Source organism: Giraffa tippelskirchi, chromosome 11 (assembly GCF_054371585.1).
Source record: "Giraffa tippelskirchi isolate mGirTip1 chromosome 11, T2T-mGirTip1v1.2.pri, whole genome shotgun sequence".
Classification (NCBI taxonomy): Eukaryota; Metazoa; Chordata; class Mammalia; order Artiodactyla; family Giraffidae; genus Giraffa; species Giraffa tippelskirchi.
This window is the reverse complement of record NC_137285.1, coordinates 57,523,271-57,538,545: the sequence shown is the minus strand read 5'-3', so window position 1 is coordinate 57,538,545 and position 15,275 is coordinate 57,523,271. Positions and strand designations below refer to the sequence as shown.

At 42.8% G+C, this 15,275-nt stretch overlaps 1 protein-coding gene across 4 annotated transcripts in view; it reads right to left on the bottom strand.

Moving 5' to 3' along the window:
• Positions 1-15,275, bottom strand: part of ARHGAP10 (Rho GTPase activating protein 10) — a 358,841-nt gene that overhangs the window by 203,459 nt on the left and 140,107 nt on the right. For all 4 annotated transcript variants that reach the window (XM_081544290.1, XM_081544292.1, XM_081544291.1 and 1 more), the window contains exons 6-8: positions 14,173-14,283; positions 11,513-11,617; positions 2,902-3,031 (exon numbers count right to left, since the gene is read on the bottom strand). In XM_081544290.1, the coding sequence (XP_081400416.1) occupies positions 2,902-3,031; positions 11,513-11,617; positions 14,173-14,283 (346 nt within the window). The remainder of the gene's footprint in view (positions 1-2,901; positions 3,032-11,512; positions 11,618-14,172; positions 14,284-15,275) is intronic.

Below are 15,275 nucleotides of genomic sequence, written 5' to 3'. Positions count from 1 at the left end.
ATAAATCTCACCTCAAACCACCCTTAGCGCTGGATCAGAGTTTGGGGACCCCTGGTGTGTGTGTGTGTGTGTGTGTGTGTGTGTGTGTTATCAGTAGCAAGCATATGTACTCTGTTCTACGGTTCATAAAAAATACTGCATAGGCATTTCATTCAACACCAAGAAAAATACCTCAAGAGAGGGTAAGTATATTACTGTCTTTTTAATCTAAAAAATCTTAGGCTTAGACCAAATGCTTGCAAAATGGCAAAGCCAAACCTCAGAATCTCTTGCCCAGATATCAAGGTGCTTCACTAATTAAGCTGCCACCCCCTCCTGACTCCACCAGACCCCACTCAACTAGGCCTAAGCACAGAGATTAGTGACGGCTTTCCACACCATCCAAGCTTCAAGCAATATGACAGAGAGGGTGCAACACAGAGAGTGTGTGTGTGTGTGTGTGTGTCCAACTCTTTGCTCAGTCGTGTCCAACTCTTTGCGACCCCATGGACTGCAGCCAGCCAGGCTTCCATGGAATTCTCCAGGCCAGAATACTGGAGTGGGCAGCCATTCCCTTCTCCAGGGCATCTTCCCAACCCAGGGATAACCCAGGTCTCCCGCATTGCAGGCAGATTCTTTACCATCTGACCCACAAGGGAAGCCCAACACAGACTTAGTGTGCGGACAATTCCAGCATTGAGGAGGTGCGTGCTCGAAGGAACATTGTTAACCCCTCAGTGTTTCTGTGTTATCATTGGTAAATAGGGTAATAACAGCACCTTACAATTCATCGGGGTTTTTTAATGCATTAAATAAAACAAGATGGATAAAGAGTTTAGCACAGCGCCTAGCATACAGCTAGTAACTGAAGAATTCTGTCACTGTGGTTTTTCTGGTTCAATTTCAGCCCCATCTCTCTCAAAGTCAGTAAGTTAACCAACAATTCTAAGTCTAAAAAAGATTCTTGTGATTTTTTTCACTTGACTGTTTAGAAGATTTAAAAAAATTAGAGGGGGAGGAAAGGATTGAGAACTTGGGATTAGCAAACTAGTAATATGCTGCTGCTGCTGCTAAGTCGCTTCAGTCGTGTCCGACTCTGTGCGACCCCACAGACGGCAGCCCACCAGGCTCCGCCATCCCTGGGATTCTCCAGGCAAGAATACTGGAGTGGGTTGCCATTTCCTTCTCCAGTGCATGAACAGGAAAAGTGAAAGTGAAGTCGCTCAGTCATGTCTGACTCTTAGCGACCCCATGGACTACAGCCTACCAGGCTCCTCCGTCCATGGGATTTTCCAGGCAAGAGTACTGGAGTGGGGTGCCATTGCCGGATGGATAAACAAGGTCCCATTCATTGTATAGCACAGGGAACTATATTCAATGTCCTATGATAAACCACAATGGAAAAGAATATGAAAAAGAAAACAAATATACGTGTAACTAACTCACTTTGCTGTAAAGAAGAAATTAACACATTATAAATCAACTATACTCCAGTAAATATTTTTTTAATGAAATATTCACTCTATACACAGCTCAATAGCTGTTGTTCCTAACAACACCTTTAGAAATGACATGATTTTGCCATTCAACCAGAAGTTGTAAAAATAAATTGCCTCTCAGTTTTTTTTGGGGGGGGGGATAAAAAGACTAAAAGAATTAAACAAATTTACAGTTCTGCCATCCCAGTAACTGTCCTTGATGAGACATTAAGACTAAGCTCACATTAAAGAAGGGCAAATGGAAAAAGAACCACCACTCTGCCCACTGCATGTAACATGAACACCCGGATCACATGGGTGTTCCTTGAGTCTCTCTGCTACAAAACTGGTCAGTTTGAAAATCCGGTTGCAAGAGTCACACCTGGCAAATGAAATGAAAACTCTAAAGCACCGTAACTACAGTCAAGGGCAGAAGGGAGGGAAACAGGAAACACAGGAACATTCTCACACACCATTCCTTCTGCGTGTGCACGCTCAGTCCCCAAGTCGTGTCTAACTTTTCAAACCCATGCACTGTAGCCCGCCAGGCTCTTCTGGCCATCAGATTATCCCAGCAAGAATACCAGAGTGGGTTGCCATGCCCTCCTCCAGGGGACCTTCCTGATTCAAGAATCGAACCCTAGTCTCTTCCGTCTCCTGCACTGGCAGGAGGATTCTTTACCACTAGTACCACCTGGGAAGCCCACTACTCCTTCCACTAACTAGCATTGAGGCTCTACCGTTGAAGAGGTAAACCGCAACAGCCTCATCATTAAAGTAAGACAAAACTGTCAAAAGTCTGAAAGCATCGTGGGGTGCATTAATTTCAAAATAAGGATACTCTACACACTGCACATTCACTAAGACAAAAACAATACTGAAAATTCAGTGAGATAAGTTAGCATATTATCTAGGAATTTTTTTTCATAGTCATATGCAATTGCCCTGATAATTTTAACAAGGACAAAAAACGATCTCAGATAAAGCATACAAGAAATGATGTGAAAGCAGGAGAGACATATGCCCTTCTTGACTTCAACATGGAAGAACAGGGTTCTGGGGAGGGGGTGCAGGTGTGTATGAGTATGTGGGTGGCTGGGTGTTGGGTGTTAAAGATGAGGATGAGAAGAAAAGAGGAAAAAGCTAATACCCACCTCGCTTTCAGATGTTACCAAGTCATTCCTCCCTTGCAAGCAAATTTTAACAAAGTGTGACAGAGAATCAGTGGGTTGTGGCTGGAAAGCAGGGTGCTCACAGAATTCCCAATCTCACCATCCTTTCCCTAGGGAAGGAATGTGTTTTCCCCCCAAAACTGCAACCTACACCTTCAGACAGCAAAGAAAGTGGTAGGAAAAATTCCTCCCAAAATATCAGAGAGTAACTATAGTGAGAGTGTTTAAATAATCTTTAATGAGTTATTCACCACGACTGGAGAGCCTCTTACTTTTTTCCTGTACATACAGGTAGCCTTCCGCTGTGAACTGACTTGCTCGTTTGTGGTCCTTGGGATTCTGTCTGATCTTGTTCATCAGTTCTTCCACTTCTGACCTTGTTCCTTCAAAACGATTCCGTGTCTGAAATGGATTTAAAAAACACATAAAAGTTTTACGTTCATTTTTAAGTCATTGTAAGTACATTTTCAAGTCTCTGGATTGCTATAATTAAATTTTTCTACCAATTTCTCAAAACATGCCCATCTTTTCCATTGCCTCTTCTTTGTTGAGATTATTGTGCAAAGAAAACAATTAATGGGTAAGTAGTTAATAGACATATAGAAACAAAGGTTACTAGAGGTTATTTACTTTGAAGATTTCTAACACCAAGAATAATTCCATTATTCAACATAAGAATTCATGCCTGCATGTCTCACAATATTATTAAATCTTAGGTTTAAAAAAATATATATAGGCCATAAAAGGAAGTCTTTCCTTTGCAACAATCAATCTGACTCATTACCAGCAATATATCTAAGTATTCAGAATCTGAAAAACTTAATTCTACTTTGCAAACTACTAAAAATCAGTGTCATTTTTCCCAAGCCATGGTAATTGCACTTGAAAATGACATTTCTTCACAGAATAAAGAAGGGGCGGGGGGGAATCTCACCTATGAATACTGCCTTTGATATCTAAAGAGACAAATCACATTTCTGAAGCCCTGGAGACGGGATGTCAATATCTCTGTCAAACGGCTAGACTGCAAATGGACATGCAAGGTGAAGTGACAAAATTACCCAGGCAAACCTGACGAGTCAGCACCACCAAGTTTCTGGACATTTCTTTCATCTACACTCAAAAATAATTGTATTAATATCGAAAAACTGCTGATGTGAAACTGTGGAGGAGCTGAGATGAAAAATTATTATTGAAATTCCTCCTCTCTCCTCCCTACAATGAAAGGGGTTACCAAGGGTTCTAAATGCAGAAAAATGATAGAATGGTCCATTTTTAGAGGGGGATGGAAAGTCTGATAAATGAAGATTGTAAAGGAGAAACTTAACCACAAAGGCTTATTTTAAACACAAGCTGAGAGGTTGTTTTTAATTCATTTATGTACTCTAAAAATGTACGGGGCTGCAGAGAGGGTGCAACTCATTTGCTGACGGCCACCTCTTGCCTTCCCATTTCTTATGTTCTGGGATTTCCTGTCTGCATCTTAGAGCTAATTATACCCTAATTTTAGTCATCTTCTTTGTCACTTTACGGAGATTCTCCATGACTCTCACTTCTTTCCATCTCTGTGTGTCTAATATTTATACACACACACATGCACACATATATGTACATGCTATATGTATGCAAATGCTAGCACACTCGTGTGCACACACACACACACACACACACACACTCTGCTATTAACCTAATGAGTTGTATCCAAAACTCTGGTTATTTAAGTTAATGCTCACACTGCCCCAGATTTGACCGGCAGGGACCCCTTCTAGCTGAGTCCCATTTCATTTTCATGTGTGCTATGCTCAGTTGCTCAGTCATGTCCAACTCTTTGCGATCCCATGGACTGTAGCCCGCCAGGCTCCTCTGTCCATGGGGCTTCTCCAGGCAAGAATACTGGAGTGGGTTGCCAATTCCTATTCCAGGGGATCTTCCTGACCCAGGAATTGAACTCACGTGTCTGGCACCTCCTGCATTGGCAGGCAGATTCTTGACTACTGGGAAGCCCCCTTTCCAACTCTGCATTTCTTTTCAGACAATAAGAAACTTGGCTCTCATTATTCCCGATACATTTACTTATTTGCTCAACAAACATATCCACCTGATGTAACCAATCTTCTCAATATTCTAGCCCCCTCCTCTGCATTCTGCCTCTGTACCCTCCCACGCTCACCCCATCCTCCCTGCCCTCCTCCCTCAGAGGCCTGGGACTCTGCACTGGGAAGGGAAAAATTTAGCTATATTTTTAATGTATCATTTTAGGTAAATTATGAATGAGGGCAAAAATTACATTTTTAAAAATCAGAGCCCAAATAATAGAATGGCTGGGCTTCCCTGGAGGTTCAATGGGAAAGAACCCACCTGCCAGTGCAGGAGATGTGGGTTCGATTCCTGGGTCAGAAAGTTCCCCTGGAGAAGGAAGTGGCAACCCACTCCAATACTCTAGCCTAGGAAATCCCATGGAGAGGAGCCTGGTGGGCTATAGTTCATGGGGTTACAAAAGATTTGGGCACAGCTTAGCAACTAAACAACAACATCAGAATAGTGACTGGAATCTAGCAATTTCTGGTTCTAAATTCCAGGTGTACAGGAAAAGATCATCAAATAATAATAATGTTAGACTATAAATGTTACTAGGTCACATGAGAGGGTTTACACTGTGATTTTGGTTGTTCACTTCTAAGTCGTTTCCACCTCTTTGCGGCCCCATGAGCTACAGCACACCAGGCTTTCAAATCAATTTACAGTGCTTTAATCCTCACAATAACCTATGAGATAGTCTAGCATCTCTAATGCTTATAAAACACCATTGTTGTATTTCCTTTCCTTGCATGCTTTGGTTAAAAAAAAAAAAAAAAAACACATTTCCAAACTGGTGAGTCTTAAGTCTCATAATAAATATATTATTACATTACCTGTTGGGGGGAGGAGGATTCAAACTGGAGACTAAGCAGGAATTCAAATACATCAGAGTATTTACAAAACTGGCAGGAAGGGGAGAGAAGGCACTGTTCACAGCAAGTTTTACCCAGAAATAAAGCTTAAGAGGCAGACAGCAAGGCTTCCCAGATGGCACTAGTGGTAAAGAATTTGCCTGCAATGCAGGAGATAGAGGAAACTCAGGTTCCATCCTTGGATCGGGAAGATCCCCTGGAGTAGGGAATGGCAACCCACTCCAGTATTCTTGCCTGGAGAATCCCATGGACAGAGGAGCCTGGTGGGGTACAGTCCATGGGGTCACAAAAGAGTCAGACGCGACTGACCATGCACATAGCAGACACAGGCAGTAGCAAAGACCAACTTCAAGTTCAGATTGCCACTTTTCATTCAAGCTTTCTCATCCGGGCCCTATGACCTCATTTGGGGAGCAAAAGAAGGCAGAGGATAATTAAAAATATGAGGAGGGTCTCATGAAGGAGCTGTAAAACATCAGGGGTAGGGCCCCTGCAGCCCGCTTTAGTAACCTCTCAAAACAGTAAAACAGAAAAGCAGCGGTGGGGCTCTCCACACACACCCGTCACTGCATCCCCAACTCACCCCCTCAAGAGCCTTAAGAAGGGGGAGACGGCCAGGTAAGGAGTGGCATGCAACGGATGCCAGGTCAACAGGTAATCAAGTCTGAACACCTGAAGGACAGCTTCCACGGGGACGAGGGGAATGCAGGGTAGAACGGTGGAGAGGCAGGCATGAGCTGATACTTACCACCCGTTCCCAAGTCTGAAGTCTTACCATTAAAGGGACGCCCATGTCACCCAGAAACTGTTAAGGTCCAAGGAAGCCAAATGGCCACAGCAGGATGTTACCCAACTCCAGTATGTACTGACCCCAGATGTTCCATGAGTGAACCTATTTCTAGTCCAACATTAAATCTGAAATCAGTGACCTTGGGCCCTGGAATAAGCCTGCCCAAGTTCCAATGCTACCTGGACTTAAAGCAGTATGACTGAAAGAAGTTATTTTGCCTCCTTTTCCTCACCTGCAGAAGTAGGAATTTGAAAATCTACATCACAGGACATTTCTTAAGACTAAATGTTACAACACATTTGTATTGTAAACAAATCGCATATAGGTAACACCTGGCATGTGGTAACAAAATAAGTGTTATTATTATTTTAATTGCAATGAAGCCACTCAATAGTGACAATGAGTCTCTAACAAAGGAAAGAAGAGAATCTTCAGTATAAAACTAAAATTGTATTATTTGATATCGGAGTGAAAGAGAAAGTACATTTTTAATTTTTGGGGGGGTGGATTATAAAAGCTAATTCACGACACTATAAACAGGCAGGGGCGCACAAACATGGTGTCTGGAGGCAAGAAGAGGAGGAACAAACAAGCTCACAAAGTGACCCCAGACAGACTCATCCCTCAGAGACCGTCACGGCCGTATTTTCACACAGGCTCTTCCAACCTCTCTCTCTCTGTCACACAGTTTATTCTGGTCTTCTACCCTTCTCACAAAACTGTAACGAAAATGCGTATATATCCATAAATTCTTATTAACCATTCTTAGTATCTTCTAGGGACTCCAGAATCCTAAAATTTCTCAGGTTCTACTTCTTCCAGAAGAATTCTATTCTAGTCTCTCTAGGGATAGAGATCATAAAATGTTTTTAATTATTTTTTTAAAATATCCTTTAATTTTGATGCAATTTACATTCTTCTGGAAAACTGTAATTTTTAAAAGCCACCTTGCTCTTTTTTGCTGCCCATTAATTACTCTAGATTATGGAAAATGGAAAAAGACTGAGTGAGTCTCTCTCAAAAAAAGGTCTAACCATTTTTACAACAGAAAAGGTGAAACCAGATGGGGGAAAATAGGTTGTTCTACTTTTAAATAACTTTTCCCTTTTTTCTGATTATAAAACTGTTTTTCCACTTTTTTTACTACAGGAAAATACCTAAAAGTTGATCAAAATTATCTCTAACATTATAGAACAGAGACAGTTAACTCTAAGATTTGGTGTCAATACCTGGGTATATTTCCTTCCATACATAAATACAGTATAAAAAGTATCACAAAGAAGTAAGTCAGAGAAAGACAACTGTCATCATATTACTTAAATGTGGAAGCTTGAAAAATAATACAAATGAACTTATTTATAAAACTGACTCACAAACATAGAAAAGAAACTTATGTTTACCAAAAAGGAAGTGGGGAAGGATAAATTAGGAATTTTGGACTCATAGACACACATCACTATGCATAAAGGGCTTCCCAGGTGACACTAGTGGTAAAGCACCCATCTGCCAATGCAGGAGATGCAAGAGATGTGGGTTCGATCCCTGGGTCAGAAAGATCCCCTGAGGAGGGCGTGGCAGCCCACTCCAGTATTCTTGTCCGGGGAATTCCAGGGACAGAGGAGCCTGGCAGGCTACAGTTTATGGGGTCGCAAAGAGTCAGGCTTGACTGAGTGAGCACAGCTCATACGTCAATTAAAACCAAACAGGGACTTCCCTGGTGGTACAGTGGATAGGAATCCGCCTACCAGTGCAGGGGATATGGGTTCAAGTCCTGGTCCACAAAGATCCCACCTGTCATGGGGCAACTAAGCCTGTGCACCAAAACTCCTGAGCCTGTGTTCCAGGGCCCGAGACCCACAACGAGAGAAACCACTGCAATGGGAAGGCCACGTACGGCAAGTAGAGAAAGTATGTGCAGCAGTGAAGACACAGAACACCAAAAAAAGATTCTTGGGAGGGAGGGTCAGGATGGGGAACACATGTACACCCATGGCTGATTCATGTGAATGTATGGCAAAAACCACCACAATACTGTAAAGTAATTAGCCTCCAATTAAAATAAAAATAAAGAAAGAAAGAAAAAAGAAAAAATAGATTCTTAAAAAAAACAAACAGAAAGAGTAACACACAGCTGGGATTATCTTTTAATTGGAGGATAACTGCTTTACGATGTTGCGTTGGTTTCTGTCGTACAAGGCGAACCCATCATAACCATGTACAAATCCCCGCCCTCTGCAGCCTCCCTGCCCTGGGCCCCCATCCCAGCCCTCCAGGTCACAGAGCACCAGGCTGGGCTCTCCTGTTATGTAAGAGCTGCCCACCAGCTACCTATTTCCCACGTGGTGATGTGTACAGTCAATGCCACTCTCTCGAGCTGTCCCACCCTCTTCTTCCCTCGCCCAGCTGGGATTTTTGTACCATGTGGTCTTCAGCAGCCAACGCTGTCCCTTCAATATACTATCGGCTGACATCATCAGGGGATGGGACAAATGGCTAAGAACACAGTACCTCACTGAGGTACAGCAGGTGAGGCGCAGTGAGCGGCGCGTGTTTCCAGGGCGCTGGTATTGCTGAAGGGAAAAGAATGAGCTAGGAGCACGAGTGCAGAGCACAGCGGCTCCTGGGGTCGGGTGTCTCCACGCCGAAGGTGAGGCGGACGGCAGGGCGGCCTCAGAAAGAGCCAGAACAGAAGGCAGAGGAGGACTCACAGGAAAGGCGGAGCGCTCGGGCAACTCACTGAGGACGATCCTGAAGCTCCGAGGACACAGGAAAAGACTTCTTCTCAGCGACTTATTCTCTGCCCGTTGCTTTGTGGGAAATTAAGGTTACCAAGCATGTGCGTTAAGTTCTACATAGACTAAGGCTATAAGCCAGGTGAACCATTTCAACCGGTAGCCTGTCTTCAAGTTTTGCTTACCGTTAGTTCACGTCTGAGTATTGCTCATTCCCAGTGAAATCCTGACTCTCTCTCAAACTCTTCTGGTGTATCTAAGGTAGTCCATGGGGTCGCAAGAGTCAGACGTTGCTTAGCGCCTACACAGCAACAAGGTAACTGTAGTCCCCTGACCCCGGGGTATGTGACAAATGACTGTCCACATACGTGAGCAATGCAGGGACGGTTCCTCCGGAGCCCCCAGGAGACCCCGAGAGCCAGCGGTTCCACAGGCAGGTAGCCTGAGCTGTCACCCAGGCCCACACGCAGATGGCTGTGTGCTTGATTCAACGCTCTGCTGTGACTGCCTTGAAATTCTTCATTCTTGAATAAGGGGTCCTGCCTCCTCATTTTACACAAATTATGGGTTAGTTCTGCCTGAAGGTTCCCATCCAGACCAGCCCTCCCCTTGACAGGTAAGCTACAGACACAAGTTACACAGTCAGGTAGTGGAGAAAAAACAAAACAAAAAAATCAAGATAATAACCTCATCTTCTAAACTAACTATGGAACATGCTTTTTACAACACTGCGTTCCACTGTCTGCAGAAGTCTTCTGATACATCACAGCATCATTAGACTAAATGTTCTACCGACAGAGACAGCTTTGAGGTTGGGACTAACCCACACACAGACACTGTGACATATTCTTAAACTGCGTTACGTTATGTCGCTGATATTGGGGTGGGGGTGGTGGTGAAGGGAGGAATCGACTCTTATTCATATGACCCAGCAGAATGTACAATCTTAAAATCAAACTGACACATGAATTACAAAACATGAGAGGTTTCATTATCTGTATTCCCAACTGTAGGGAACTACACCAAAATAACTTAGAAACAAGATCTACACAAAAACCCCTCATTCTCAATTTCTAAGACTATAAGAAGTTGAAGGTCAGATAGCAAACAGTACAGAGATTCCCATCTTTCTCCTGGTATGCCTTTCAGGATGAGCTAGGAGTTTGTCCCAAAACTCACTCACTATATTCTCAACAATGTTTGAAATTATACTAAGCATAACTTGAATAGCTTTTCAAGGAGGAGACTTCCAACTTTCAAAATCAACTAAAGTTTTGAAATGAAAAACATTTACCACCTTCTGATCAAAATCATATATTATACTGTTTGAAAGATTATGCTGTGCTCTGCTAAGTCGCTTCAATCGTGTCCAACTCTTTGCAGCCCTGTGACCTGTAGCCCACTGGACTCCTCCGTCCATGGGATTCTCCAGGCAAGAATACTGGAGTGGGTTGCCCTGCCCTCCTCCAGGGGATGTTCCTGACCCAGGGATCAAGTCCAAGTCTCTTAAGTCTCCTGCACTGGCAGGCAGGTTCCTTACCACTGATGCCACCTGGGAAACCCGTTTAACAGATTAGGTTCTTTAAAAATTTCTATTCAAGACCTAACAGAAAGTATACCTCCTTCCAGGAAAACAATAAAGGACCAACAGCCAACTATGAACACCAATATATTAGTGAATATGCACAAAACACATGAAAGAGATTCCACCGGAACTGTGAGCCTATGTGGGAATAAAAGTCAAATAAGTCATACAGGGAACAGAAGAAACTTAGATTACAATTGAAATGCCTTAAATCGAAACTGGAGGGCTGTTTTGTCTTTCATACAGATCAAACTTAGAATTACACAACAAAAGTTATCCTTAGAACCCTCTTACAAAGCGTAGAACGACTAGGTCACATCACCATATGGCATGTTTCAAAGTTGCTAAGAGAGTAGGCATTCAATGCTATCGTCACAAGGGAAAAAAAAATTTAACTACAGGAGGTGACTGATGTTAACTCAAGTGGAAATAATCTTGCAATTATGAAGTTGTTAAGCTGTACCGCTTATACAGTGCTGTGTGTCAATTATATCTCAAGAAAATTGGGGGGGGTTAAGCAAATTATGTGAAATTTTATTATAACAACGTACTTCGTGACTTTTGGGAAAATAAGAAAACTAAATTATAGAAAATGAATTCGTCTTTAAAAAAAGCAGCCGCCAGATGGCAGTGTCCTGAGCCTCCATTAGCTGCAGAGCAGCTGTGATACTGAGAACTGACCAGAAGGTGGCAGCGTGGCCTCAGTTTCTTAGTACAAACACATCAGCGTGCTCTTAAGGCTTTTCAAACACCAAAGAAATCAAAACTACCTCGCAAACGTTTTTTTTTTTTTTTTTTTTAAAGAGAGAGCTTTCATTTCCTTACATTCTGAATGTTGATCTGTAGTTCCATTTTGTAGTGATTGAAGTCTTTGGCAAGTTCATGGCCCTGATGATAGAAAGTAAACATTCCCTGAAAAAACGACAGCATCTAAAACAAAGGAGAAAAGGCAACATTAGAGCGCACATACACGCACACACACACAAAAAAAAACCCTCAGGGGAAAAAAATAAAACAGCCACATGTTCCCCCACATCTCATTATGATTCTGTTAATGTAAAATAATTCAAAGGAAGTCACCAGAATTCAACTACATCTAACTGCATTTTATTCATTAATTGCTTCCTATTTAAAAAAGAATGAAGGGGCTGCGATTTTTCCCTAAATAGCAGAGCCATTAGATAGCTGTTATAGTATGCTGTAGAGAAGAAATGGAATTCTACATCACCCATTTGTCCTTTTTCTTTAAAAAAAAAAAAAAAATCTTTATTTCTGGCCATACTGGGTTCTTTCTTGCTGCGTGGGCTTTCTCTGGTTGTGATGAGTGTGGACCACTCGGGCTTCTCTCGTCACAGGGCACAGGCTCTAGACTGCACAGGCTTCAGTACTGGCAGCACGTGGGCTCCGTAGCCACGGTCCCCGGGCTCTGGAGGGCAGGCTCCGTAGCCGCGGTCCCCGGGCTCTGGAGCGCAGGCTCCGTAGTTGTGGCCCACGGGCTTCATTGCTCCGTGGCATGTAGGATCTTCCCAGATCAGGGATAGAACCCATGTCTCCTGCATTGGCAGGTGGATTCTTGAGCACTGAGCCACCAGGGAAGCCTCCATTTGTCCTTTTTAGTCAAGAGAATCCCTATATTCATTTAAAATAAAACCTCATCACTACAGGCAGATAGAACCTATAAGGAAAGTGAAATACAGATCGGAGTTAAAAGCTCTTTCAAAGGGCACCCCAGCATGGGGCACCCTCTCTGTTGTTGACAAAGATGCTCCGTGACTGAGGCAGAAGGAAAAGGCAGGGCAGTAATCAAACCCCGAGCTTCCTACAAACTCCCTGACCCTCCTGATCAGAGAGCAGCCGCCTCTGCTCCATGCGTGAGCAAATCTACAGTAAGAATGATCTGAGGTTGAGAGTTAGGAAATCCCAGAATCCACTGTTTTCAGAATGTCACATGGTGTAGTGCTGAGGAATTTGGGACTCTGACATCAAGCGGCCAACAGACGTCAATTCCCCACTGGGGCGAACCACTGACACGTCTCTACTTCAACGTCTACATTTGCTAAACGGCATAATTAAAATATCTCCTTAATAGAGTACTGTGTGGAATCCATGCATGATCACAGAAAAGTACTTAGAACAATGACCTAAACAAGGACAGAGCACTGTAAATGTTTACAAAAAAAAAAAAAAAAAGTAGGCCATTATTATGATTTCTCATAAAAAGAAAGCTTGAAGGAGGTTTTCTCTGTTTAACTTAGGGTAATTCCATTACCCCACCAATGCTAATTTTTCATTAATAATTACTTGATTTTTCAGTTTGTTTCTCAACATTATACATACAATAGGTAAACTGTATGGCATATGAATTATACCTCAGTAAAGCTTTTTTTTTTTATCACATGCAAAATAGCCTATTTTAAAATTAAAGTGACTATTGAGAATCATGGATCTCAATGTATATCTGTTTTTTGGTTGTTGTTTTTTTTTTTTTTGCTAAAACCCACAGTATGAAATATCCTTTGTTTTGATTCAGAAGATATATATATATTCATAGATATATTAACATAAAAATAAGTGAAGTTCTCAGAGTACACCTACATAAGCACCAATGAAAATCACGTGTTTCTAAAATAAGTGTAAAGAATGTCAGAGTAACTCACAAAGTAGTTTCAAATGTTCTGCATACTGGTTCTTAATTTAGGTTGCATGAAAGTGAAAGTCACTCAGTCGTGTCTGATTCTTTGCGACCCCATGGACTATACAGTCCATGGAATTCTCCAGGCCAGAATACTGGAGTGGATAGCCTTTCCCTTCTCCAGGGGATCGGATCTTCCCAACCCAGGGATCAAACCCACGTTTCCCGAATTGCAGGCGGATTCTTTACCAGCTGAGCCACATGGGAAGCCCAAGAATACTGAGTGGGTAGCCTATCCCTTCTCCAGGGGCTCTTCTTGACCCAGGAATTGAACCAGGGTCTTCTGCATTGCAAGCGGATTCTTTACCAACTGAGCTATTGGATAAGTATTGTGAATTGTATTAGAAATAACTTGTTACCAGTGATTGTCGAAAAGTACCAAGGTTTGGATGGATGCACTTGCTTTAGAAACAAACTTAAGTAGAATAAAGATTATCCCATAAACACCCCCACACTCACTCACATTCCAATAATTTCATGGGAATTCTTGTTAAGGGTGGAGTTACAACTAGGATGGGAGAAGTTGCACCTGACTGCAGCGTTCTTGAGGCCATGGAGCAAAAGGGATAATACTCATTCCACATTGCTGTGCAAATAAGGCCGAGAACCACTACTTAGTGGTGGTATTTTGACTCCACAGTGACCTGGGTGCCCTGTGTACAATTTACAACATCTTGTTTCATGTTTATGCATCACAGCCTGTAGCAACCATAAATTAGATCTTGAAAGAAACTGATTTCTATTCTCTATCATGAACATTCGACTCACAGAGAAACTTGCTGTTTATACTTACGGGTTCCACAAACTCAAACTTCTTCCTTTCTTGGATTTCCTGAAGCTTACACACATACTCAAGAGACAGTTCATAAAAGTGTTGCCGGTTCTGTTCCACTTGGACATCTGCCTGTGTTAAAACAAAAGAAGCGATCAGATTAGAGATGGTGTGACGTGAAACTTTTTATCCGAGGTCTATATGGCCAGCCGCCTGTTCTCCTAAATGAGGTTATGCTGGACACAGCCGTGACCACTCCGTCACGGATCTTCTATGTAGACTTCCCTACTACGACGGCTGAACTGAGTTGATGCAAGAGGGACCTCGTGGTCTTCAAAACTGTAAAATACTTAGTATCTGACTGTCTGCAGAAGTAGTTTGCCAACCCCTGTCATCCCTGTGATGAGGTTGACCCCTAAGGACCAAACATCACGCAGTCTTGCTCTTCACGAGAAACCTACCCCAACCACAACTGACACTCAAGATGGAACCATACACACAGAATCTGAACTACACGAATAGTGTTTCCATTAACAAATCGCCTAAGAATGAAGTGGCCTGGGAAGGAGGACTGAACAAATTTCAGTCGCCACAGCACTCCTGAGTGAAAACAGCAGGTGAAGAAGTGGCAACAGCCCCACTGCAAGGACTTGGCTCCCAGGCAAGGCTGGGCTTGACGCCCATCTGCAGGTAGTCACGCTCCTAAGCCCTCAACATGCCCCATCCCTTGGAAGGGAACAGGCACCAGATGGCCAGGAGACTATTCTAAAAAAAGGTTCCAGGTTCTCTTGTCGAACTAGAAAGGCACTGGGAGAGGAGATGGCTCCACAGAGGAACAGTGGAGAAAACTCTGGCCCTCAGGACGGTTCTTATAAGGCATCATGTAGTTTTTACCTGGACATTTCTCCAAAGAGGCCATATCTAAACACATGGAAAGACGCTCAGCATCACTCACCATGAGGGAAATACAAATCAAAACCACAGTTTACACTGTGGTGTACGCACTCACCTCACACTTATCAAAAACAAAACAAACAGAAAACAGGAAATAACAAAAACAAACCTATCCCCAGAAGAAAACAGAAAACAAAAAGTACTGGTGAAGATGTAGAGAAATTGGAACA